Source organism: Arvicola amphibius, chromosome 8 (genome assembly GCF_903992535.2).
Source record: "Arvicola amphibius chromosome 8, mArvAmp1.2, whole genome shotgun sequence".
NCBI lineage: Eukaryota > Metazoa > Chordata > Mammalia > Rodentia > Cricetidae > Arvicola > Arvicola amphibius.
Genome location: NC_052054.1, coordinates 74,127,490 through 74,153,709, shown reverse-complemented (window position 1 = coordinate 74,153,709; position 26,220 = coordinate 74,127,490). Strand labels below are relative to the sequence as shown.

The 26,220-nt window shown below is 43.5% G+C and overlaps 2 protein-coding genes across 2 annotated transcripts in view; both read left to right on the top strand.

Moving 5' to 3' along the window:
* The first annotated feature begins 10,539 nt into the window (after nt 1-10,539).
* Nucleotides 10,540-11,191, top strand: LOC119821052 (optic atrophy 3 protein homolog). The gene has a single exon (XM_038339871.1). It carries the CDS (start codon nt 10,540-10,542, stop codon nt 11,077-11,079), a length of 540 nt encoding a protein of 179 aa, XP_038195799.1. The 3' UTR covers nt 11,080-11,191.
* Nucleotides 11,192-15,537: 4,346 nt separating this feature from the next.
* LOC119821048 (cytochrome P450 2B2-like) overlaps nt 15,538-26,220 on the top strand; it is a 32,092-nt gene continuing 21,409 nt past the window's right edge. Inside the window, exons 1-3 of the mRNA XM_038339867.1 lie at nt 15,538-17,228; nt 24,320-24,482; nt 24,619-24,768. Of these exons, the coding sequence (XP_038195795.1) occupies nt 16,968-17,228; nt 24,320-24,482; nt 24,619-24,768 (574 nt within the window). The 5' untranslated portion in view covers nt 15,538-16,967. The remainder of the gene's footprint in view (nt 17,229-24,319; nt 24,483-24,618; nt 24,769-26,220) is intronic.

Here is a 26,220-nt window from a genome sequence, read left to right as displayed (position 1 = left end):
CTTCATGAATTCTGGGTAAAGGCTACCAACTTAGCCAGATCCTCAGCTAATTTTGTCCTATAATGTTTCTGCAATTTAGTACTACCACACTAATATAATGTAATGATAAAGATTAAATCTGGAACTCTGTACATGGTAGGCAAGCATTCTACCAACTGAGCTACATTTCCAGTCAGTTTTGTCCTATATGCCTCTGTAATTTGAAAGGTTGTATAGATGCCTATGTTTTTTACATGGTTCTCAATGTCTTCCTCTTCTTCTGGAGATGAGTCAACATGACCTGTCATTTCTTCATTTGTCATCAATTCTTTTGCAGATATCAGGATAAGAACAAGTTATGACAGAGAAAAGACAAATTCTCATCTAAGCCATAGACATATGTACAACCTTCCATTCTCCATATTCATGAACTATACAAGTTTTTATCAGTTTATATTTTCCCAAATTAATTATGGATAATAAGGTCTACAACATAAATGGTTGTGTGAAGGAATGTCAGCAAAATGAAACTTGGGGCTTATTAGTATAAAATAAATGCATTTATGTGTGAAAAGGCATGAATGAAAGCATCTTGAAGAGGAAAGTGTTTATTTTGCTCGTCTTCCCATTTTACAGTTCATTGTCCAGGTAAGTCGGGGCAGGAACTTGGAGGCAAAAGATTATGCAGAGGTCATGAAGGAGTGCTGCTTATTGCTTGCTCCTCAGGGTTTACTCAATCTACCTTCTTATAGAACCAAGGACCACCACTTTCAGGGTCAGGACCCTCTTCATCAATCACTAATGATGGGGGATTTCCCTCTGCATTCTGTGAATATGTTTTATTAATAAAGAAACTACTTTGATCTATACCAGGGCAGAATAGAGCCAGACAGAGAAAACTAATCTGAATGTAGGGAGAAAGAAAGCAGACCCAGGGAGCCAGCCTAAGCTATTGGCTAAACAATGTCGTAATTTATATAGTTTATATAGTTTCTGTTTGATTATTTGGGTCTGGGTGGCCAGGAAATGAATGAGCAGTCTCCATTTACAAAGTGGCACCCAAATATTTGGCAACATCCATCCATAAAAAACCTCAGAAAGTGTGAAAAAAGGCTTCTAGACCAACAAAAATGGGAGTCCATTAAAGCTTCTTGGTAACTGCATATTGTTAGATTGACTCTGGTGATGGCAGGCAGAGGCACAATTCCTTGAAGAGAGGGCTTCCTGACTCAGCATTAGCAGCAAAAATTCCCACCTTCTTTAACAAATGGCTTTCTTGTTTGTGGTGGTAGGAAAAAATGGAGCTGTCTCTACTGGGAAGTTCAGAACTTAAAGGGGGTCTGTGAGCAGCTTATTACAAACTGCTTAATGGTGAATAAACCTGCTATGTCTCTGGAACTGGGGTGATAAGAATGGCTTGCAGTGGTGGTAAACATACCTCTGTCATGTTGAACTTGGAGAGCCAACAGGCAAAGCCATAGTGTTAGTCATAGCCACACATGCTTAGCATTTGAACAAAAAAGGCTCTCCTGGTCAAAAAATGATTACAGATACATAATAAGAGAGATTCAAGTAAAAAAAAACTCTAAATGGATCACAGTGTTGGATAAATGTACATGTGCTTAGGAGAGAGAGAGAGAGAGAGAGAGAGAGAGAGAGAGAAGAAAGAGTAAGATAGTCATAGATTAAAGGAATAAAGATGATAATATAAATATGAAAGGTAATAAAGTATAAAAAGGCTTATAAAGATGTAAAATACACAGAGAGTCCAAACTATGTATATTATTATGTGTACATTGAAATTTTTGACTGCTAATGAGTTAACAACTGAAAAAAATTGATTCTGGGGGCTGCTATGCTAAACCAACATATATATTTTAAAAGTATCTTGACTTCAAAATTTGAGTCTAAAGATATGATATTTTGGAAAAGAGGTTCTGCTTTTATTTCCACAAAAGATTAGAATCTGTGAATTCCTTCCAAGCTAATGTGGTTTAATGGAAATCCATGAAAGGTTTCCAAGAACCCCCCCAAAATACTTTGACCAGTAAATAACCGGAACAGTTTGGAGCAAGCAACACCCAGATTCTCAAAATGATTGTTTATAAATGCTTGTTTTCATTTAAAAGGGGTTGTGTATAAATAGTTTATGGTGACATTCATTTTTTTAAAAAGGGTGATATATATATATATATATATATATATATATGTGGCATTAGTATGGATCATGGACTACTCATACAAATTTAGGACTGATTCTGTAGAGTGTGTATATTTCTGCTCTTATTTAAGTTATTGTGTTTGTGTAGATCTTTAAAATTAAATATATAATTTAAAATTACAGATTAATAGTCATTTATAATAGTCAAATCTATAGTCAAGTTAGTTATGTTTTCTAGATATACAGAATACATTTCAGTTAGATAGATAATCTTCAACACTTCAAAGACCAACAGAATATGGCACTTAAAATATTTTAAGAACTTAGACTTTTCTCAACAGTAAGACACGTTTGCTTCTGGCATCACCAACTACTTCAGGGAGGTTATTAGTCATTGAAGAATCTCACTATGGAATTTGCCTTCAATCTGACAAGGCTAACCATTTGGGCAAGAAACTGCTCTTGCCTAAACTGCTTGATGGTATACTGTATGAACTGAACACACAGAACCCACAGAAAAATGACTGCTGAACTTACCTAAAGAAGGTAAGAAGGTCCTACAGGGTTCCTGCTTCATGAAAGAGTCTGCAAGACATTTGGCAGGACACAGAATAAATTGACTGACAAACTGCCAATATAGGAAAAATAGTCTTTCAAATTTCCTGCTTCATGGAAAAGTCTACCAGATATCATGGGCCTGTAGGCTAAAGATGGATACCCAAATCTTGCAGAGGAACTTTGGATGACTGTCTAGGCAGCGAGATGTCTCCGTCAATTCTAGAGTTTTAGAAGTTGCTTACAATGCGTTTCCTGTTTACTTAGACAATATCCTTCCAGGAAGTTTGATGGAATTGAAGGCAGATAGTTACAGTTTTTCTTAGTTATGATAAAAGATAAATTAGATATGAAACTTTGCAGTTAAAAATAGACTAAACATTGTAGGTGTAATTTTTGATACATGTTTTGTTATATGTAATTTTATTATGGTAAAGTTAAACCCTTCTTTTTATTTAGACAAAGAAAGGTAATGACGTGGGATTCTCCTCTGTATAATGTGAATATGTTTTATTAATAAAGAAGCTGTTTTGCCTATGGCACGGCAGAATAGAACTAGGTGGAGAAAACTGAACTGAATGCAGGGAGAAAAAGGCAGAGTCAGAGAGATGCCATGTGGCTGTCAAAGGAGAAAGATGCCACAACCTTACCAGCAGGACACATAATCATAGTAATACACAGATTAATAGAGATGAATTTATTTAGATGTAAGAGATAGCTAGGAGTACATCTAAGCTATTGGCAAAACAGTGTTGTAGTTAATATAGTTTCTGTGTGATTATTCCAGTCTGTGTGGGCAGCAAATGAACAAGCAGTCTCCATTTCCAAAACTAAAAAAAACATTCCTTACATGATTGACCACAGTAGGTTTTTTTTGTTGTTGTTGATTTAAATTATTGGTACTGAGAGTCAGTGGAATGTGTATAGAAGAAAATAATTTCAGAGATAACATACAAAGGTTTGTCTACTTCTCAAATTGATATAACTTAGCACTAGACAGAAATCATAGCTTGTTGATTAATAGAGGTAAGCAGAAAATAATGGCATACAATGCATAGAATCAATAAAATGTAACAGAACTGATTAATATATTTTAACTCAAATTAAATGCTAACATTTGATACTAGAAAATTTTGATTTAACAAAGTCTCAGTAAGTATTTCTTGCAAAATAATATAAAATTATTAATTTTATTTTTTAATTAAAATTTTCCACTTCCTCCCCTCCTCTCATTTACATCCCACTCCTCCTCCCTCTCCAGTCCTAAGAGCAGTCAGGGTTTCCTGCCCTGTGGGAAGTTCAAGGTCCTCCCCCCCTCCATCCAGGCCTGGGAAGGTGAGCATCCAAACAGACTAGGCTCCCACAAGGCCAGTCCATGCAGTAGAATCAAAACTCATTGCCATTGTCCTTCTCAGTCAGCCCTCATTGCCAGCCACATTCAGAGAGTCCAGTTTGATCACATGCTCCATCAGTCCCAGTCCAGCTGGCCTTGGTGAGCTCCCATTAAATCAGTCCCATTGTCGCAGTGGGTGGACATACCCGTCATGGTCCTGACTTCCTTGCTCATGTTCTCCATCCTTTTGCCCCTCATTTGGACCTTGGGAGCCCAGTCCAGTGCTCCAATGTGGGTCTCTGTCTCTATCTCCATCCATCGCCAGATGAAGGTTCTGTGGTGATATGCAAGATATTCATCAGTGTGGCTATAGGATAAGGCCAGTTCAGGCATCCTGTCCTCCGCTGTCCACAGAACTAGTTGGGGAAATCCCCTTGGACACCTGAGAACCCCTCTAGAGCCAAGACTCTAGCCAACCCTAAAGTGGCTTCCTTGGTTAGGACAACTTCTTCTCTGTTCCCATATCCACCCTTCCTCCATCTCAATTATCCCATTCTCCCAAGCTTTCCCCAATCCTCCCCTTCTCCCTTCTCTCTCCCCATATCTCTTTGCCTCCAATCCACCCCCAACCCTCTGCTCCCAACTTTTGCCTGAAGATCTTTTCAACTTTCAATATACAGGTGGATAAATGTATGTTTTTCTTTGGGTTCACCTTCTTATTTAGCTTCTCTAGGATCACAAACTATAGGCTCAATGTCCTTTGTTTATGACTAGAATCCGCATATGAGTGAGTACATACCATATTTCTCTTTTGGGGTCTGGGTAATCTCACTCAGAAAAATGTTTTCTATTTCCATCCATTTGCGTGCAAAGTTCAAGATATCATTGTTTGTTTGTTTATTTGTTTTTACCGCTGAGTAGAACTCTAAAGAGTATATGTGTCACACCTTCTTTATCCATTCTTCTATTGAGGGGCACCTAGGTGGTTTCCAGGTTCTGGCTATTACAAATAACAAATAGTGCTGCTATGAATATAGTTGAACAAATGCTTTTGTAGTATGATTGGGCATCTCTTGGGTATATTCCCAAGAGTGGTATTGCTGGATCCTGAGGTAGGTTAACTCCCAGTTTCCTGAGAAACCGTCACACTGATTTCCAAAGTGGTTGCACAAGTTTGCATTCCCAGCAACAATGGATGAGTGTTCCCTTTACTCCACAACCTCTCCAGCATAGGCTATCATTGGGGTTTTTGATTTTGGCCATTCTGACAGGTGTAAGATGGTATCTCAAAGTTGTTTTGATTCGCATTTCCCTGATGGCTAAGGAGGTTGAGCATGACCTTAAGTGTCTTTTGGCCATTTGAACTTCCTCTCTTTCTGTTCAGTTCAGTACCCCATTTTTATTTTTTTTTTTTTCTCATATTTTATTGAAAATTTCCATCTCCTCCCCTTCTACTCCCCCTTCCCCTCCCCTCCACCCATACCCCCATTCCCACCCTCTCCAGGCCAAGGAGCCATCAGGGTTCCCTACTCTATGTTAAGTCCAAGGTCCTCCCAACTCCCCCCAGGTAGAGGAAGGTGAGCAACGAAGCTGACAAGGCCCACACAGAGCCTGTCCACGCCGTAGAATCCAAGCCCATCGCCATTGTCCTTGGCTTCTCAGTCAGCCTCCACAGTCGACCACATTCAGAGAGTCCAGTTTGGTTGCATATTCATCAGTCCCGTTCCAACTGGAATTGGTGATCTCCCGTTAGTTCTGTCCCACAGTCTCCATGGGTGAACGCACCCCTCACAGTCCTGACTTTCTTTCTCATGTTCTCCCTCCTTCTGCTCCTCATCAGGACCTTGGGAGCTCAGTCCAGTGCTCCAATGTGGGGCTCAGTCATTTTCTTCATCTATCGCCAGGTGGAGGTTCTATGGTGATATGCAAGAAATTCATCAGTATGGCTATAGGAACTGGCCTTTTCAGGCTCCCTCTCCTCAGCTGCCCAAGGGACTAGCTGGGGGTGTCTCCCTGGAAACCTGGGAACCCCTCTAGGGTCAAGTCTCTTGACAACCCTCAGATGGCTCCCTTAATTAAGATATATGCTTCCCTGCTCCCATATCCACCCTTCCTGTATCCCAAGCATCCCATTCCTCCGAGCTCCCCCCATTCTCCCCTTCACGCTTTTCTCTCCCCATCTTCCCTTGGCCCCATCTCGCCACACCCTCAAGTTCCCAATTTTTGCCTGGCGATCGTGTCTACTTCCAATATCCAGGAGGATTACTATATCTTTTTTTGGGTTCACTTTCTTATTATCTTCTCAAGGATCCCGAATTATAGGCTCAATGTCCTTTAATTATGGCTAGAAACCGATTAGGAGTGAGTACATCCCATGTTCATCTTTTTGGGTATGGGTTACCTCACTCAGAATAGTGTTTTATATTTCCATCCATTTGCATGCAAAATTCAAGATGTCGTTTTTTACCGCTGAGTAGTATTCTAACATGTATATATTCCACAGTTTCTTCATCCATTCTTCCACTGAAGGGCATCTAGGTTGTTTCCAGGAACTGGCTATTACAAATAATGCTGCTATGAACATAGTTGAGCAGATGCTTTTGTAGTATGATTGGGCATCTCTTGGATATATTCCTAAGAGTGGAATTACTGGGTCCTGGGGTAGGTTGATCCCGAATTTCCTGAGAAACCGCTACACTGCTTTCCAAAGTGGTTGCACAAGTATGCATTCCCACCAGCAATGGATGAGTGTACCCCTTACCCCCAAACCTCTCCAGCAAAGGCTATCATTGGTGTTTTTGATTTTAGCCAATCTGACAGGTGTAAGATGGTATCTCAAAGTTGTTTTGATTCGCATTTCCCTGATAGCTAAGGAGGTTGAGCATGACCTTAAGTGTTTTTTGGCCATTTGAACTTCTTCTGTTGAGAATTCTCTGTTCAGATCAGAGCCCCATTTTTTAAATGGGTTAATTAGCATTTTAAAGTCTAGTCTCTTGACTTCCTTATATATTTTAGAGATCAGATCTTTGTCAGTTGCAGGGTTGGTGAAGATCTTTTCCCAGTCAGTAGGCTGCCTTTGTGTCTTAGTGACAGTGTCCTTTGCTTTACAGAAGCTGCTCAGCTTCAGGAGGTCCCATTTATTCAATGTTGCCCTTAATGTCTGTGCTGCTGGGGCTATACTTAGGAAGCGGTCCCTTGTGCCCAAATTTTGTAGAGTACTTCCCACTTTCTCCTCTAACAGGTTCAGTGTATTCAGATTGATATTGAGGTCTTTAATCCATTTGGAATTGAGTTTTGTGCATGGTGATAGACACGGATCTACTTTCATTCTTCTACAGGTTGACATCCAGTTATGCCAGCACCATTTGTTGAAGATGCTTTCTTTCTTCCATGGTGTACTTTTGGCTTCTTTATCAAAAATAAGGTGTTCATAGGTTTGTGAGTTAAGATCCGGGACTTCTATTCGATTTCATTGGTCGACTTCTCTGTTTTTATGCCAATACCAAGCTGTTTTCAATACTGTAGCTCTGTAATAGAGTTTGAAGTCAGGGATGGTAATGCCTCCAGAAGTACCTATATTGTATGAGATTGTTTTGGCTATCCCGGGTTTTTTGTTTTTCCATACAAAGTTGATCATTGTCCTCTCAATATATGTAAAGAATTTTGATGGGACCTTGATGGGGATTGCATTGAATCTATAGATTGCTTTTGGTAGAATTGCCATTTTTACTATGTTGATCCTCCCAATCCACGAGCAAGGGAGATCCTTCCATTTTCTGGTATCCTCTTCAATTTCTTTCTTCAAAGACTTAAAGTTCTTGTCAAATAAATCCTTCACTTCCTTGGTTAGAGTTACTCCAAGATAATTTATGCTATTTGTGGCTATTGTGAAAGGTGATACTTTTCTGATTTCCCTCTCTGCTTCCTTATCCTTTGTGTATAGGAGGCAACTGATTTTTTGGAGTTGATCTTGTATCCTGCCACATTATTGAAGGAGTTTATCAGCTGAAGGAGTTCTTTGGTGGAGTTTTTCGGGTCGCTTATGTACACTATCATATCATCTGCAAATAACGAAAGTTTAACTTCTTCCTTTCCAAATCGAATCCCCTTGAATTCCTTATGTTGTCTTATTGCTATTGCTAGAACTTCAAGCACTATATTGAAGAGATAAGGAGAGAGTGGACAGCCTTGTCATGTTCCTGACTTTAGTGGATGGCCTTGAGTTTCTCTCCATTTAATTTGATGTTAGCTGTCGGCTTGCTGTAAATAGCCTTTATTATATTTAGGAATGACTGTTGTATCCCTAATCTCTCCAAGACCTTTATCATAAAGGGGTGTTGAATTTTGTCAAATGCCTTTTCAGCATCTAATGAGATGATCGTATGGTTTTTTTTTTCCTTCAGTTTATTTATAAGATAGATTACATTGATAGATTTTTGTATGTTGAACCAGCTCTGCATCTCTGGGATGAAGCCTACTTGATCGTAGTGAATAATTTTTCTAATGTGTTCTTGGATTCAGTTTGCCAGTATTTTATTGAGAATTTTTGCGTCAATGTTCATGAGTGAGATTGGCCTGTGATTCTCTTTCTTGAGTCTTTGTGTGGTTTAGGTATCAGGGTAACTGTAGCTTCATAAAAGGAATTTGGCAGTGACTCTTGTGTTTCTATATTATGGAACACCTTAAGGAGTATAGGTATTAGGTCTTCTTGGAAATTCTGGTAGAAATCTGCATTGAAACCATCTGGTCCAGGGCTTTTTCTGGTAGGGAGGTTTCTGATGACAGTTTCTAATTCCTTGCAACTTACAGGTCTATTTAAACTGTTCACCTGGTCTTGATTTAATTTTGGTATATGGTACTTATCTAAAAAAATGTCCATTTCTTTTACATTTTCCAATTTTGGATACAGACTTTTGTAATAACATCTAATAATTCTCTGAACTTCCTCTGTGTCTGTGGTTATGTCCCCCTTTTCATTTCTGATCTTATTAATTTGCGAGTTCTCTCTGCCGTTTGATTAGTTTGGCTAAGGGTTTGTCAATCTTGTTGATTTTCTCCAAGAACCAGCTTTTTGTTTCATTGATTCTTTGGATTGTGTTCTGTGTTTCTATTTTGTTGATTTCTGCCCTCAGTTTGATTATTTCCAGTCTTCTACTCCTCCTAGGTGAATCTGCTTCTTTTTTTTCCCAGAGCTTTCAGGTGTACTGTTAAGTCTCCAATGAGTGCTTTCTCTGTTTTCTTTTTTTTTCATGTTTTTTTTTTTTGCAGTTCCCCATTTTTTATTTTTATTTTTTTCTCATGGTTTATTTTTTTTATATTTAAAAATTTCCATCTCCTTCCCTCCTCCTCCCCCCTCCCTCCCCTCCTCCTCCCCCTTCCCTCCCCTCCTTCTCCCCCTTCCCTCCCCTCCCCTCCACCCATACCTCCCCTCCCTCCCTCTCAAGGCCAAGGAGCCATCAGGGTTCCCCACTTATTGGAAGTAGACACGATCGCCAGGCAAAATTGGGAACTTGAGGGTTGATCAAGACTGGGCCAAGGGAAGATGGGGAGAGAAAAGTGTGAAGGGGAGAACGGGGGGAGCTCGGAGAAATGGGGTGCTTGGGATATAGGAAGGGTGGATATGGGAGCAGGGAAGCATATATCTTAATTTAAGGAGCTACCTGAGGGTTGTCAAGAGACTTGACCCTAGAGGGGTTCCCAGGTTTCCAGGGAGACGCCCCCAGTTAGTTCCTTGGGCAGCTGAGGAGAGGGAGCCTGAATAGGCCAGTTCCTATAGCCATACTGATGAATTTCTTGCATATCACCATAGAACCTCCACCTGACGATAGATGAAGAAAATGACAGAGCCCCACATTGGAGCACCGGACTGAGCTCCCAAGGTCCTGATGAGGAGCAGAAGGAGGGAGAACATGAGAAAGAAAGTCAGGACCGTGAGGGAACCTCCAGCTGGCGACAGATGGGGAAGGTGACTGAGCCCCACATTGGAGCACTGGACTGAGCTCCCAAGGTCCTGATGAGGAGCAGAAGGAGCGAGAACATGAGGGAGAAAGTCAGGAACGAGAGGGGTGCATTCACTCATGGAGACGGTGGGACAGAACTAATGGGAGATCACCAACTCCAGTTGGAATGGGACTGATGGATCATGCGACCAAACCCGTCTCTCTGAATGTGGCCAACAGCGGGGGCTGACTGAGAAGCAAAGGACAATGGCTCTGGGCTCTGATTCTTCTGCATGGACGGGCTCTGTGGGAGCCTTCTCAGCTTGGTCGATCACCTTCCTGGACCTGGGGGGAGTTGGGAGGATCATGTTTTTTTTTTTTTTTATATTTAAAAATTTCCATCTCCTCTCCTCCTCCTCCCCCTTCCCTCCCCTCCCCTCCACCCATATCCCCCCTCCCTTAAGTGGGCACTTAATGCTATGAACTTTTCTCTTAGCACTGCTTTCATTGTGTCCCATAGGTTTGAGTATGTTGTGTCTTTGTATTCATTAAATTCAAGAAAGACGGCCAAGATGGTGGTGGGCGCGTTCCCCATGGCGAAGCTGTTCTACTTGGGCATCCGGCAGGTCAGCAAGCCGCTGGCCAACCGCATCAAGGAGGCCGCCCGCCGCAGCGAGTTCTTCAAGACCTACATCTGCCTGCCCCCAGCCCAGCTGTACCACTGGGTGGAGATGCGGACCAAGATGCGCATCATGGGCTTCCGGGGCACAGCCATCAAGCCGCTGAATGAAGAGGCAGCGGCAGAACTGGGCGCTGAGCTGCTGGGCGAGGCCACCATCTTCATTGTGGGCGGAGGCTGCCTGGTTCTGGAGTACTGGCGCCACCAGACTCAGCAGCGCAACAAGGAGGAGGAGCAGAAGGCAGCCTGGAATGCACTGCAGGTCGAGGTGGGCCGCCTGGCGCTGGCACTGGAGACGCTACAGGCTCAGGCACAGGCGATGCCCTCTTTGAGTGCCCTGGAGGAGCTCCGAGCTGAGCTGCGGGAGGTGCGCGCCCAGGTCTGCAACAAGCACTCCACTCCCAAGTGCCAAGCAGCATCTTCCAAGAAATAGTCGGCTGCTGGGGCCCTCAACATGGCCTGTCCTGCCCTGGCCCAGCAGAAGCCACCGGGACCTTGATGCAACTGTGACCTGTGGTCACCCCTTACTGACAAAATCCGGGCATTTCCCCAGGGAGCACAGCAGCAAAAGTGTTCAGAGCCCACCAGCTGCTAACTCGGAGTGCTCAGCCCCAACCAGGAACCACGTTGGAATTTCAAGATCTTGCCAGCCTCTCCCCACTGCTCTGGCAAAGGCAAAAATGAAAACAGGCCTCCAACCTGATCAGGACCTGGTTAGATAAGGTCACCTGCCGTCATTTGGAGAGCCTTCTTCCTTTGATGGCTGAAGCCCTAGGGTCAGCAAAGCCTCAGTTCTTGTGGAGGAAGCCTGCAACTGATGCGCACATTCTCTCTCCCATCCTTGGTGCAGGCCCCTCCTGGCTGTCTCAGTTGCAGCCCCACTCCCCCTGTCCTCAGGGTCCTTGGACCTTGTTTGCACTGACACCATATTTCCTCCTGTCCTCCTTCAGTGGCATTTCTCAGGCCAGTGGGTTAGATGTCATCCACACACGTCTGTCTGCCCCCTCCCCAATTCTGGAGCCCTGGGTCTCCCCAGGCATGACATGTTACTAGGAATGTGATGCTGGACACAGAGTGACCTGTTCTCCAGCAATTCTGGAAGCCAGCAGCGAAGGTCAGGATGTTGGGGACTCCACTCCCTCTTCTGGTGTCAGGGCTCCAAGACTTGTGGACTCTGTCTTGTCTTCATGTGGCCTTCCCTCCCTTTTCTGTCTTGGACACCTGCCTTGAATACAAGGCCCACCCTAAACCTGGGGTGACCACATTGAAAGATCCTTAACTACATCTCTGCAGACCCTTTTCTAAATGGGGACACACTGACAGGTCCCAGGGTTAGGACGTGGGTTTATCTTTTGGAGCTTGTTACACTCTGCCATCCTAGGAGTGCACAAGTCCCTGCTGTGCTGCTTGGCCATTTGACATCCTTCACTTGGTTTCAGGGGTTGGGCTCAGCACTGCAGTTCCAGAAGATGCGACTGCAGCAGTCACTGCCATGGCTGTCAGTTCCTGATGTTAGGAGCCCCAGAATAAGAAGCCATCTCAAGGATATAGGAGTGGCATAATTAATATGAACCTCCAAACTGGGCCAGTGGTCATTAGTAACAGAAAGCTGGGTGTGGTGACTCACATCTGGAATCCCAACACTCAGAGCTGAGGCAGGAGTGAGCCTGAGTTCCATTGTGAGTCCCAGGACAGCCTTCTGGGTCACAGAGAGACTCTGTCTCCAAAAGAAAAAAGAAAAAGAAGAGGAGAAGACAACAAAATCCTGGAGAAAAGACAGAAAAGGTTTTGGCTGTGGTGGGAAAGGGGTCATGGCTCATCCTGTGAGCTCTTTCCCATATTGGGAAACTGAGGCCCTGGAGAAGAAATGCTAAGGGACTTGGCCAAGACCCCATAGCTCAGGAGGGACCAGCTACAGAGGGTGGGGAGAACCAGATGGTTCTGGATGTAAAAGCAAGGTGAGGAGAGGGCTGACCCCTTCCCAGAGGCCAGAGGCACTGAGTTTCTGTTCCCTATCAGAAGAGCCCTAGGCCAACCACACCTGAGATTTCTGAATATAGGGAACAGACCCATTTCACCTGGCCCTTGTCCCTAGAGGTGGGCCTGGTAGGGCTTTTCACCAGAGGGGTGAGAATGGCCCATCCCAGTATTCTCCAGGTGGAAACCCAAGACATGCTTCTGAGACTGTATCTCAACTTCTAGAAGAGGGAGAAGTTGGTGTCTTTTTTTTTTAGAGCTCTATTTTATGTACATTGATATAAAGGTGTCAGATCCTCGAGCTGGAGCTATAAGCCACCAGGTGGGTGCTGGGAATTGAACCATGATCCTCTGGAAGAACAGCTGGTTCTCTTAACCACTGAGCCATCTGTCTCTCCAGCCCCCAGAAGTTGGTGTCTTTAAATTTTGAGTTAGGTGAGGCCCTGACTGAGGGACAAAGACAAGGACAGACATGACTGCGTGATGGAGGACAGAGGATAGAGCAGGGAAGCCGCTCAGTGCCCGATTGCCATGGTTACCCCTGACAGTCGTCCGGTACCAGCAACAGCTCTGAGACCAGTTATGGCCACCCTGCCTGGTGTCAGTCCACGCAGTTATGGCAAAGCCAGGACAAGCCAAGGGCCCTGGGCTCAGGTCAGTCATTACTCCAGGAAAGCAACTTCACTCTTCTGAGTTCCCTGAAGAACTCCCAAGAAAGTTTTCCCTGAGACAAATGTCACCTTCAGGCCACCCAAGCATGAGTAGGCCTGTGGGCCCATGCTGACCCGGGGGAACCTTCACATGGTCCTAATGCGTGTGGACATGTTGGGACCTGTGGACAGCCTTACCCCAGTGGCAGTGTGGGAAGCAAGTGTGATGGGGTGTGTGGTTCCAGACGCTTCCACAAGGCAGAAGGCCGGAGCAGCTCTCACGGCTCTGCTGTCCTAGTCACTGCAGTGTTATATATTTCCCATATAGGGAGAAGGGTGAGAATAAATTTATTACTGAAAAAAAAATTCAAGAAAGACTTTAATTTCTTTCTTTATTTCTTCCTTGACCCAGGTGTGGTTCAGCAGTTGACTTTTCAGTTTCCATGAGTTTGTAGGCTTTCTGGGGGTAGCATTATTGTTGAATTCTAATTTTAATCCATGGTGATTTGATAAGACACAGGTGGTTACTAATATGTTTTTGTAACTGTGGAAGTTTGCTTTGTTACCAAGTATATGGTCAATTTTCGAAAAGGTTCCATGAGCCACAGAGAAGAAGGTTTATTCTTTCCTATTTGGGTGGAATGTTCCATAGATGTCTGTTAAGTTCATTTGGTTCATTACCTCCATTAAGTCTTTCAATTCTCTGTTAGGTTTCTGTCTGATTGACCTGTCCATTGGTGAGAGAGGAGTGTTGAAGTGTGTATAGTTTGATGGCTGCCTTGAGTTCAAGAAGTGTTTCTTTTACATAAGTGGGTGCTTTTATATTAGGGGCATAGATATTCAAGATTGAGACTTCCTTCTGAAAGATTTTTCCTGTTATGAGTATAAAGTGTCCCTTTCCATCTCTTCTGATTGATTTTAGTTTGAAGTCAACTTTGTTAGAAATTAGTATGGCCACACCAGCTTGTTTCTTAGGTCCATTTGTTTGATAAACCTTTTCCCAACCCTTTACTCTGAGTAGGTGTCTGTCTTTGTGGTTGAAGTGTGTTTCTTGTAAACAGCAGAATGTTGGATCCTGTTTTCATATCCAATCTCTTAGCCTGTGCCTTTATATAGATGAATTGAGTCCATTGATATTAAGTGATATTAGTGACCAGTGATTGTTAACTCCGGTCATTTTTTTTTGTAGTAGAGTTTGTGTGTTTCCCTACTTCTAGTTGTGCTGGTGAAGGGTCGCTAGATGCCTGAGTTATTGTGGGCGTTGTTGGACTCCTTGGTTTATGATTTTCCTTCTATTACTTTCTGCAAGGCTGGATTTGTGGCTATGTATTGTTTAAATCTGTTTTTGTCCTGGAATATCTTCTTTTTTCCATTGATGGTAAATGCTAGCTTTGCTGGGTATAGTAGTCTGGGTTTGCATCCATGTTCCCTTAGTGTCTGTAGCACATCTATCCAAGACCTTCTGGCTTTCATGGTTTCGAGTGAGAAGTCAGGTGTAATTCTGATAGGTTTCCCTTTATATGTTATTTGACCTTTTTCCTTTGCAGGTCTTAATATCTGTTCTTTATTCTATATGTTTTGTGTTTTGATTATTATTGGCATGGGATGTTTTCTTTTGATCCAGTCTATTTGGTGTTCTCTATGCTTCTTGTACCTTCATAGGAATATCCTTCTTTAGGTTGGGGAAATTTTCTTCTATAATTTTGTTGAATATATTTTCTGGGCCTTTGAGTTGTAATTCTTCTCCTTTCTCTACCCCAATTATTCTTAGGTTCGGTCTTTTCATGGTGTCCCAGATTTCCTGGATGTTTTGTGTTAAGAATTTGTTGGATTTGTTTTGTTCGTTAAGCTGTGAGTTTATTTCCTCTATAGTATCTTCAGAGTCTGAGATTCTTTCTTCCATCTCTTGTATTCTGTTGGTAATACTTGTCTCTGTATTTCCTGATTGATTATCTAGAATTTCCATATCCAGCCTTCTCTTGGTTTATGTTTTCTTCATTACCTCCATTTCATTTTTCAAGTCTTGAACTGTTTGCATTACCTGTTTGTTTGCTTTATCATGGTTTTCTTGGGTATCTTTGAGAGATTTATTCATTTCTTCTACCTTTTTGTTTGTCTTCTCCACTTTTTTACAGCAGTTTTTCACCTCCTGTTTAAGGTCCTCTATCATTTTCATAATGTTACAATTAATGTCGATTTTTTTTTCTACTTCTTCTGTAATAGGGTATTCAAGTCTTCTTGTTGCATAATCCCTGGATTCTGGTGATGTCATGTTGCCTTTCAGGTTGCATGATTCTTGCATTGATACCTGCCCATCTCTTCCTTCAAATGGAGCCAGGAGAGTCTTGGTGTCTTGGTCCAATCTATGCTGTGATTGACTGTGGGTGGATATCCTCAGTGCAGGAGCAGGAAATGTTCCCCTTTGGGTAGATAGCCTCAGTGCAGGAGTAGGCTGTTCCTGGGCCAAGGACCTTGCAGCCAATAGGGCAGGAGGTCTGAAAGGTTGTCCTCAGTACAGGGAAGGGACTCTTGGAGGTCGAAGGACCCCACAGACAAAAGGGCGAACTGGGAGGGGAGGGAAGGGTTGTGCGGAGTCAAGAAGCCCCTGCAGCAGGAGCTGGAGGTGCGCTGCACTCCCCTCCGGCTGCGCAGATGCATACTCACCACTTTGGGTGGGTAGTCTCAGTGCAGGAGCAGGAACAGTTCCTGGGCCAAGGACCTCACAGACAATAGGGCAGGCTTGGGAGGGGGTCAGGGAAGTGAGGAACAAAGAAGCCCATACAGCAGGAGCTGAAGGGGCCCAGTGCTCATTCCCTGGATGTTCTTCCCTGCCCTGGGATTGTGCCCACTCACCAGTCTGAAAGGTTGTCCTAAGCACAGGGACAGGACTTTTGGAGGTCGAATGACCCCTCAGACAAAAGGCCACAGTGTGATTTTATGGGCTCATTTTCTCCACTGAAGTTCCTTCTTCTCAAATGACCTGACCTTGTATCAAGTTGACATTAAAGCTATCCATCAGAGATATCCAGAGCTTCCAGAGGCTCCTCTGCCAGGTTTCATGCTCTTTCCTGCTGGCTCCCATTCTCCCCACTCCTGCATCTCTTGCTTCTCTTTCTATTTCTCAGTTTTGCCCATCATAGACCAGAGATACCATGGGCACTCTCAGGAAATCTTATCTGAAGCTCCTCAGAGACTGGGACCAGGGACTGCACAGACACACAAAGACACACACAGAGGATCATGCAACACACTTCTCTTACTTAAATGTGAATACATTCACATATGAATCTAAGAACATACAGATGGGCCTCCACAATTTAAGATTATACATGCAAACAAACACCCCAGATATGTAAGAGTAGACTAGAAAGCACATCTAGACTCTAACACAGAAACATTGAATTGCATTTTCATATTAGAAATGACTTTTTATATATAAAGCACACAGTAAATATGCACAGGTCCATGTCTGGGGAAATAAATAGAAAGAATTGAGCTGGCATATGTATACTTATCCTCAGATATTGAGACACATTACTCCCTATGCCCTTTGTCCTGTGTATCTCAATCATGGTCTTATTGCTAACAGCTAGGGTGGATGTAAGAAGATAGGGAGTGAGCAAGTCACCGACAGCCCAATCAGGAAGTAATGTACTCAAACCCTGTACAGTGAGGAGACAGGAGGTGGGAACAGATGAAGTTACATAACTGGGTAGAGATCCAGGTCCAGCATAAAAGTCCTGCTGGAGTGTGCAGTGAAGTGGTCGGTGCTCAAACCAGGACCATGGAGCCCAGTGTCCTGCTCCTCCTTGCTCTCCTTGTGGGCTTCTTACTACTCATCGTCAGGGGCCACCCAAAGGCTCATGGCCACCTTCCACCAGGACCCTGTCCCCTGCCCCTTTTGGGAAACCTCCTTCAGATGGACAGAAGAGGCCTCCTCAACTCCTTTATTCAGGTAAGACATACACACGACCTTTGCCATATGGGATTAGCCCCATGTTTGCTCCTGAAATCACTCATTTGTGGTGAAGAAGGAACTCCTTCCAGGCAGTAGGTTCAGGTGGGAAGGTCGCTGAATGAAAGGTGAGGTTGACAGGTGTGTCCTCGCTGTTGGATAGTGTGAGACACTGTGCTTGGAGTGTGAAAGATATTGGGGTGTCATAGCATGCACCAAGGGCTTCCAGTTTTCCTATTTGATGTTTCTTTGTTTCAAAAGAGAAAGAAAAATGTCACAGGCATCCACAAATAAGGTTTGCTTCTGCCAGTACAAGGGTTAGCCTGCTGTATTCAGGAACAAAAGGGATGAGAGGCAGGTCAGGAGGTGGAGTAGGTCGAGTTTTTATCAGTTATAGAATCCAAGGAGCCAATCCTGGCACTATTTCTACCAGTCTTCACAATTGAGATTTTATGTTCAATTACCGCTTCTTTATTAATAATCACTTAGCATCTTTGGCTCCACTTCCCATTTAGAGAACTGATTTAGTGACAGCAATCCCAACTCTTGCTACCCCTTGGTTTTTTTTTATATTTTATTAACCACCTAACTCCCCCAAGCTGTCCCCAACACTCCTCTTCTCCATTATCTCACCCCTTCTCTCCTTTCCCCCATTCTACCTCACCCCCACGTTCCCAACTTTAGCATGATGATCTTGTCTGCTTCCAATTTCCAGGAGGATCTATATACTTTTGTTCTTTGGGTTCTCCTCATTAGTTAGCTTTTCTAGGATCACAAATTATAGGGTCAATATCCTTTGTTTATGGCTAGAATCCACTAATGAGAGATATGATATTCATATTTTAGGTCTGGGTTATCTTACTCAGGATAGTGTTTTCTGTTTCCATTCATTTGCATGCAAAATTTAAGATATCATTGTTTTTTACCGCTGAGTGGTACTCTAATGTGTAGATGTGCCACACTTTCTTTATTGATTCTTCTACTGTGGGGCATCTAGGTTGTTTCCAAGTTCTGGCTATTACAAATAATGCTGCTATGAACATAGTTGAATGAATGCTTTTTAGTATGATAGAGCATCTCTTGGGTATATTCCCAAGAGTGGTATTGCTGGATCCTGATGTAGGTTGAGTCCCAATTTTCTGAGAAATCGCCACACTGATTTCCAAAGTGGTTGTACAAGTTTGCATTCCCAACAGCAATGGATGAGTGTTTCCCTTACTCCACAACCTCTCCAGCATAGGCTATCATTGGTGTTTTTGAGTTTAGCCATTCTGACAGGTGTAAGATGGTATCTCAAAGTTATTTTGATTTGCATTTCCCTGATAGCTAAAGAAGTTGAACATGTCTTTAAGTATCTTTTGGCCAATTGAACTTCTGTTGAGAATTCTCTGTTCAGGTCAGTACTCCAATTTTTAATTGGGCTATTTAGAATTTTAATGTCTAGTTTCTTGACTTCTTTATATATTTTAGAGATCAGAGATGTAGGGCTGGTTCAACATATGATAATCTATCAATGTAATCTATCTTTTTTTCTTTTTTTTTTTTTTGGTTTTTCGAGACAGGGTTTCTCTGCAGCTTTTTTAGAGCCTGTCCTGGAGCTAGCTCTTGTAGACCAGGCTGGCCTCGAACTCACAGAGATCCACCTGCCTCTGCCTCCCAAGTGCTGGGATTAAAGGCGTGCGCCACCACCGCCCGGCTCAATGTAATCTATCTTATAAATAAACTGAAAGAAAAAAAGCATGATCATTTCATTAGATGCCGAAAAAGCCTTTGGAAAAAAATCAGCACCCCTTTATGATGAAGGTCTTGGAGAGATTAGGGATACAAGGACCATATCTAAATATAATAAAAGTCAATACACAGCAAACCGACAGCTAACATCAAATTAAATGGAGAGAAATTCAAATTCATTCCACTAAAATCGGGAACAAGACAAAGCCATACTGATGAATTTCTTGCATATCACCATAGAACCTCCACCTGACGATAGATGAAGAAAATGACAGAGCCCCACATTGGAGCACCGGAATGAGCTCCCAAGGTCCTGATGAGGAGCAGAAGGAGAGAGAACATGAGAAAGAAAGTCAGGACCGTGAGGGAACCTCCATCAGGCGACAGATGGGGAAGGTGACTGAGCCCCACATTGGAGCACTGGACTGAGCTCCCAAGGTCCTGATGAGGAGCAGAAGGAGCGAGAACATGAGGGAGAAACTCAGGAACGAGAGGGGTGCGTTCTCTCATGGAGACGGTGGGACAGAACTAATGGGAGATCACCAACTCCAGTTGGAATGGGACTGATGGATCATGTGACCAAACCCGTCTCTCTGAATGTGGCCAACAGCGGGGGCTGACTGAGAAGCAAAGGACAATGGCTCTGGGCTCTGATTTTTCTGCATGGACGGGCTCTGTGGGAGCCTTCTCAGCTTGGTCGATCACCTTCCTGGACCTGGGGGGAGCTGGGAGGACCTTGGTCTTAGCATAGAGTGGGGAACCCTGATGGCTCCTTGGCCTGGAGAGGGAGGGAGGGGAGGTATGGGTGGAGGGGAGGGGAGGGAAGGGGGAGGAGGAGGGGAGGGAGGGGGGAGGAGGAGGGAAGGAGATGTAAATTTTTAAATATAAAAAAATAAACCATGAGGAAAAAAAAAGACAAAGCTGTCTACTCTCTCCATATCTCTTCAACATAGTGCTTGAAGTTCTAGCAATAGCAATAAGACAACATAAGGAGATCAAAGAGATCAACTAAAAAAATCAGTAGTCTTCCTATGAAAACAGCTTGGTATTGGCATAAAAATAGAGAAATTGACCAATGGAATCAAATTGAAGACCCGGATATTAATCCACAAACCTATGAACACCCAATTTTTGACAGAGAAGCTAAATTACACAACAGAAGAAAGAAAGCATCTTTAACAAATGGTGCTGGCATAACTGGATATCAACTTGTAGAAGAATGAAAATAGATCCATATCTATCACCATGCACAAAATTCAAGTCCAAATGGATTAAAGACCTCAATATAAATCTGATCACACTGAACCTGATAGAAGAGAAAGTGGGAAGTAGCATGCAATGCATGGGCACATGAGACCACTTCCTATGTATAACCCCAGTAGCACAGACAATAAGAGCAACAATGAATAAATGGGACCTCCTGAAACTGAGAAGCTTCAGTAATTCAAAGGACACAGTCATTAAGACAAAAAGGCAATCTACTGAATGGGAGAAGATCTTCACCAACCCTGCAACAGACAAAGGTCTAATCTCCAGAAAATACCCCTTTGTTTTTAATCTATCACCCACCTGGACCAATAGTGTATTAATTTGTTTTTTACTTTTTTTGAGAAAAGATCATCCTCTTTTCTCAGGCTAATGATCCTTCTGAGTTAACTCAAATGCTAGATTTAAAGATGTGTGGTATATATGGCCACAAGAGTTTTAAAATGTGCTTCCCACATGTTGAAAAGGTCAAGTTAATATCATATTTATACTTTTTTGTTTTTGTTTGTTTATTTGGTTGCTTTGCTATTGTTATTTCTCTCTCTTCTTTCTTTCTTTCTTTCTTTTTTGAGATAGGGTTTCTCTGTGATACAGTCCTGGTTGTCCTGGAACTCACTCTGTAGAGAGACTCAAACTATCAAGATCCACCTGCCTCTGCCTTCTGAGTGCTGGGATTAATTTTCATTCTTTGAAACTATACATCATTCATTACTTTTTTCCTTTCCTCTTCTCTGTGTCTGAAGGCCCTTCCTACTTGGAAATAATTATGGTTGCCTCTGAGAGTACGAATGTGGGGGCAATTGACTGGAAGGTGAGAAACTTATGAACAGCTACATCACTGAAGAAAGTGGCACTTCCCCCAGCATCCTTAACTGCCCAGAGACTCACAGGGAGGGTTGGTGACATCCTCTCATGATAGCACGACATGCTGCATCTTTTCCCTGTAGGGACAGTCATCATGTCATCTGCAAACAAGGTTACCAAGGGTTAGCAATGTGCTTTTGGAAGGGAATTGCTACCCTCTACAGAACTCCTTAAAGAACTGTTCAAATCCATGATCCAATGTATGTGGAAATGTCTGGAAGCTGAGCTGACTTCCTTGACTGTCAGGAGATAAGAGTCTGTTTATAGATTTAGAATAAACTCATAAAATTTAATTAGGCAAGTTATATGGTCACCTGAGTGATATTGGATACAAGTAAAACAATAAGATATAGGAGGAAGCCACTTGTTGTTTCCTGGCTACTCAACCCTGAAATAATCACACAGAAACTGTATTAATTAAACCACTGCTTGGACCATTAGCTCTAACTTCTTATTGGCTAACTCTTCCATCTTAGTTTAGCCCATTTCTAGTAATCTGTGTATGTCCATGAGGCTGTGGCTTCCCAGCTAAAGTTCCCAGTGTCTGTCTCCAGAGGTTCCAAGGCTTTTCCCTAACTTTGCTTTCTTCATCCCAGCATGGAAATATCACAAGATAGTTTCTTTATTAACCAATGTTATTCACAGCATACAGAGTGGAATCCTGCATCAATAAGAATTTTAAGATTGGTTAAGAGTTCAGACAGACTTACATAAGAAACAGGACTTGAACAAATCACAAAGACTTTCTAGGATGATAACAGGTTTGGAAAAGAAACCATTCCCGAGCAGCAGCTGGTGCTAGGGAAAGAGTAGAGCCAGGTGGATGAAGTCACAGTGTGACAGGGGAGAGGCCTACATTGAATCTTCATTGAATCAGGGGATGAACTGGCTTGGGGTGAGCCAAAGATGGTAAGAATTGAAGTGATTCAAATAAGCAGGCAAAAGAAAGTCTCATGACTTAATCTCTTTTCTGTTGCTATCACATAATTCAAAAGGCTAAGTTCTTTATAAATTAAAAGCTTATCCTACTCAAAATTGTGCAGTGTGACAGTCTAAGATAAAACAGTCTCTTCTTCCAGCCTCTAGTGAGAACCCTTCTCATGTGTCACAATACAGTAGAGGACAGGAAAACCTGTTCATGCAGAAGAGGCAAACCATGTGGATTGGCTTTGTTTAATAATAATCCACTCTCTGAGAACCTAGTCCTCTCTGTGAGACCATAATTAACCTATTCCATGGATCTGACCCAAAGACCCAGTTCCTCTCATTAGGCTCCTGCCTCCAAGGGCCCTGGCACTTCTCAACACAACCATATTGGGGACTAAATTAACAGCAGAGAATACATGAAGGCATGGCACATGGAACAGGCAAGAAGAAAGAGGAGCTGGTACAGACATATGTGTCTGGATGCCAAGTGGTAGTGATGTCCTGTGGTGAACCCCAGACACAACCAGTTCATCTCTCTCAAGAGTGTTGTGGATGAGCTGGGAGCCTGACTCAAATACAGCTGTTAAAGGCTGTGTCAGCTCTGCATTCTCCAAACCCATGTACAGCTGGAAAGCCTTCTGGAATATTTCTAGAAAGCTTCTCTTATGGCTTAAGAAGCTGAGATCTCTTCTAGGCATCTGTGTTGATGTAAGATGGTTTTGTGGGCTTTAATCATGGTGTTTCTGTTACAAAGACTGAGTCTTAATGATATTATTTTGGCCATTGGAGAAACAAAGAGGAGCTGGACCATCAAAGCTACTAATCTGTGCATCAGCGACTTATTCATTAATCTATCTAAGTATCTATTGAACTATTTTCTGTATATCCATGTATTATCAATTTGTCTATCAATCTGTCTATCTTCATTATCATCATCATCATCATCATATTCGTGTTTGTGTGAGTGTGTTTGTGAATGGTCCTTATGCATATCTGATATCTGAAGAAACCAAAGAGGTCATCAAATCCCACAAAGCTGGCATTACAGGCAGTTTTTAGCTATCTGACATGGGAGGTGGGAGAAAACTCAGGGCCTCTGCAACAACAGCAGTGCTCTTAGCCACTGAGCCACCTCTCCTGCTCCATGTATTAAGCTTTGAGTTAAGATGTTGTTGAGCTGGGTCACCTCTCAAGAAGCACACCTCCATGAATTTTAAAGATGAACCCTTTCTTACCTCTGAAGATGAACATCAAGCCTGGCCCCTGTCTCAGCCCCTTGTAGTCACTACCTCCCACTATCCCAACACCATCAACTGCATCTGTGTTTGAACATCATTAAGATGCAGCAGATGGGAACAAAACTTGCTTTGTGTAGCATTAAGTTGGCAAGTTTTACTTACACTGTTAATCTGATCTGAGGCTAGTTAGTTCATTATTGCATAAAATTCGATGCTGTGACCCCATCTAAAAACGTAAACACATCAACATCAAACATATGCAGAGCTTTATCTTAGCATTGTTCCTTAAACAACACTGGGCACTGACCATTTTCATTGCCTTTCATTTCTATTAGCTGCAGTGCAGTCTAGAGAGAGGAAAGGTTACAAAAGAGGAGGGTTATTTGCAAACCCTGCACGATGGTCCCCAAGGGCTCTGGGACCATCACTGGGAGGTTGTCATGTTCCTGGGACCAATTCCCTGCAGATGCCTTGATGGTTGCATGGCCAGGCATTTTGCCTAACTGTCCAAACTGCAGTCATGACTCACATTCAGGACCACTACTAGGTGACTATTACTTTCCTTCCCATATAAACCAGTGGGTGGGTCAGGGCCATTCTCTATGAATGTTGTCAGGAGACAGTGGACAGGCTGAAGCTGGACCACAGGAAGCATGGTTCAGCTGGCCAGACTGAAGGGTATGGGCATGGAACTAATGCACATCTGCATCCATATCTGTATCTATTATTTTTGAGATAGGGTCATGTGTAGGCGAGACTGGCTTCAACAGGATGTGCAGACAAGGATGACTACTGATTCTCTGGTCTCTACTTCTCTTGTGCCAGAATTATAAACAAGTGTTGTCCTGTCTCCCTACTCAACAGTGCTGGTGTACTGATTAGGAAATCCAACCAATCAGTGCAGACCCTGCCTGTCTGGTGAATTAACCTTCGCCTCTTAGGTCCTCAGGAGAGAAAGGGTGGCCAGGGGAGGGGTTCCTATTTACCAGTCTGTGCCTAGGTGTTTTCACAGTGTAACAACATCTGCACTGACTAACCACAACCCTGGTACCCTTATCTTGGCAGCTTCAAGAAAAATATGGAGATGTGTTCACAGTGCACCTGGGACCGAGGCCCGTGGTCATGCTATGTGGGACAGAGGCCATAAGGGAGGCTCTGGTGGACCAAGCTGAGGCTTTCTCTGGCCGGGGGACAATTGCTGTGCTCGAGCCAATTGTACAAGGATATGGTGAGATACGGGACAGGGTGAAGTGGCAGACGTGGTCCAGGAAGATGTGTTTCAGAGGTGGAACCCAAGCTGTGGGGAAGGACTCAGGGTCTTTGAACTTCCATTGTAACCTCCCATGCTTCCCCTTCATTCTTAGGTGTGATCTTTGCCAATGGAGAATGCTGGAAGACCCTTCGGCGATTCTCTCTGGCCACCATGAAGGACTTAGGAATGGGGAAGCGGAGTGTGGAGGAGCGGATTCAGGAGGAGGCCCGATGTGTGGTGGAGGAGCTGCGGAAATCCCAGGGTGAGTCCCAGAGAATGGGAAGAAAGGAAAATGGTGACACAGGGACCTGAGTGCAGAGCCTAAGAAAGAGAAAGGCAAGGGCTGAGAAACAGACAGACAGACAGACAGACAGACAGACAGACACATACACAGAGCATGGAGAGGATGAGATATGGAGAGAGGTGGAAAGAGAGAATTATAAGGTCACTTCTCTTCAGAAAATCAATCTGTGAATAGATTTTCTTTGTCAATTGGGTATGACTGGTGAACACGCATCCTCCCAGAATTCAGAAGGTGATGGGGAGACTGGCATGAGCTCAAGGCCAGCCCTGTCTGCACTGTAAGGTCCTGCCTTTGATGTGGCTGTGGCTGAGTTGTGGAGAGCTTACAGCACCATATACAGTGGGCATTACCCTGCATGCTTGTAACCCCAGCACCCTCGAGGCAGAGGCAGGAGGATGACATTTCCAAGGTCCTCTTCTACTGCACAAAATGTTCAAGACCATTTTGACTTAATTGTTGTAGTTGCCCTCTATCCCTGCCCCCCCCCCCATGGTCTCATCAAAGGCAAACACAAACCTTAAGTCAATGAAGGGAATGGAGCAGGAGGACCTGCAGACATGGGCTAAGCAGGGAACTGTGTTTTCTTCCTTGTGAGTGTGCTGGTGAGCAGCAGAGAGCACAGAGGCTCATGGGAGTTTGATTTTGGTAAAAAGCAGAGGTACTCTGAGGGTACTTTTAGTTTGTTGTATCAAGGGCACATCGGTGACAAGACTCTTGCTTTCACCTCCATTTCTTTACACGGAGTATTTATCATGTCTTATTGACCTTTCTCTGGAGATCTGAGAGGTCAGTGCGGATGACGGGGAGGGAGGAAAGTTGTAGAGGGTGAGAAGAATGATGGGAGAAAGAAGTCAGTGAGGGAGGGACCCAGAGGAAGAGAAACAAGCTGAGAATCAAGCTTCACTGAGAGTGAAGCTCTGAGCCCCAGGAAAGTATCCTCATAGGATCAGAGACCACAGACAAGCCAGCCCCAGGGTGAAAGGCAACAGTGGCCAAATACAGTTAGACTGACAACAGCCCTCCAACTGCCAGGGTCCATGATTGAACTTGGCTCCTGAAGATAGTAGGTGCTGAAGGCTTCTAGAACACCACAGAGCTCAGAAGTCAGAGAATGGAGGGATGGAGGAAGTCAGAGAATGGAGGGATGGAGGAAGACAGAGAAGGGATGGAGGAAGTCAGAATGGATGGAGGAAGTAAAAAAGCAATAGAGGAAAACAGGTAGATAGGCATGGATTGTAAAGGGCTCATAAATTCACACAGCCATCTGTGAATCCTTCTGTGCACCATTCCTGCCAGTGGGAGTTAGTTATCAGTTTAGAGTCAGGGTGTCTTCCTGGGAGGAGGAGCAGGTGTAGACTGACTGCACTCATTCCACATCTTGTTCCTAGAATCCTAATTGCAGCCATGTTC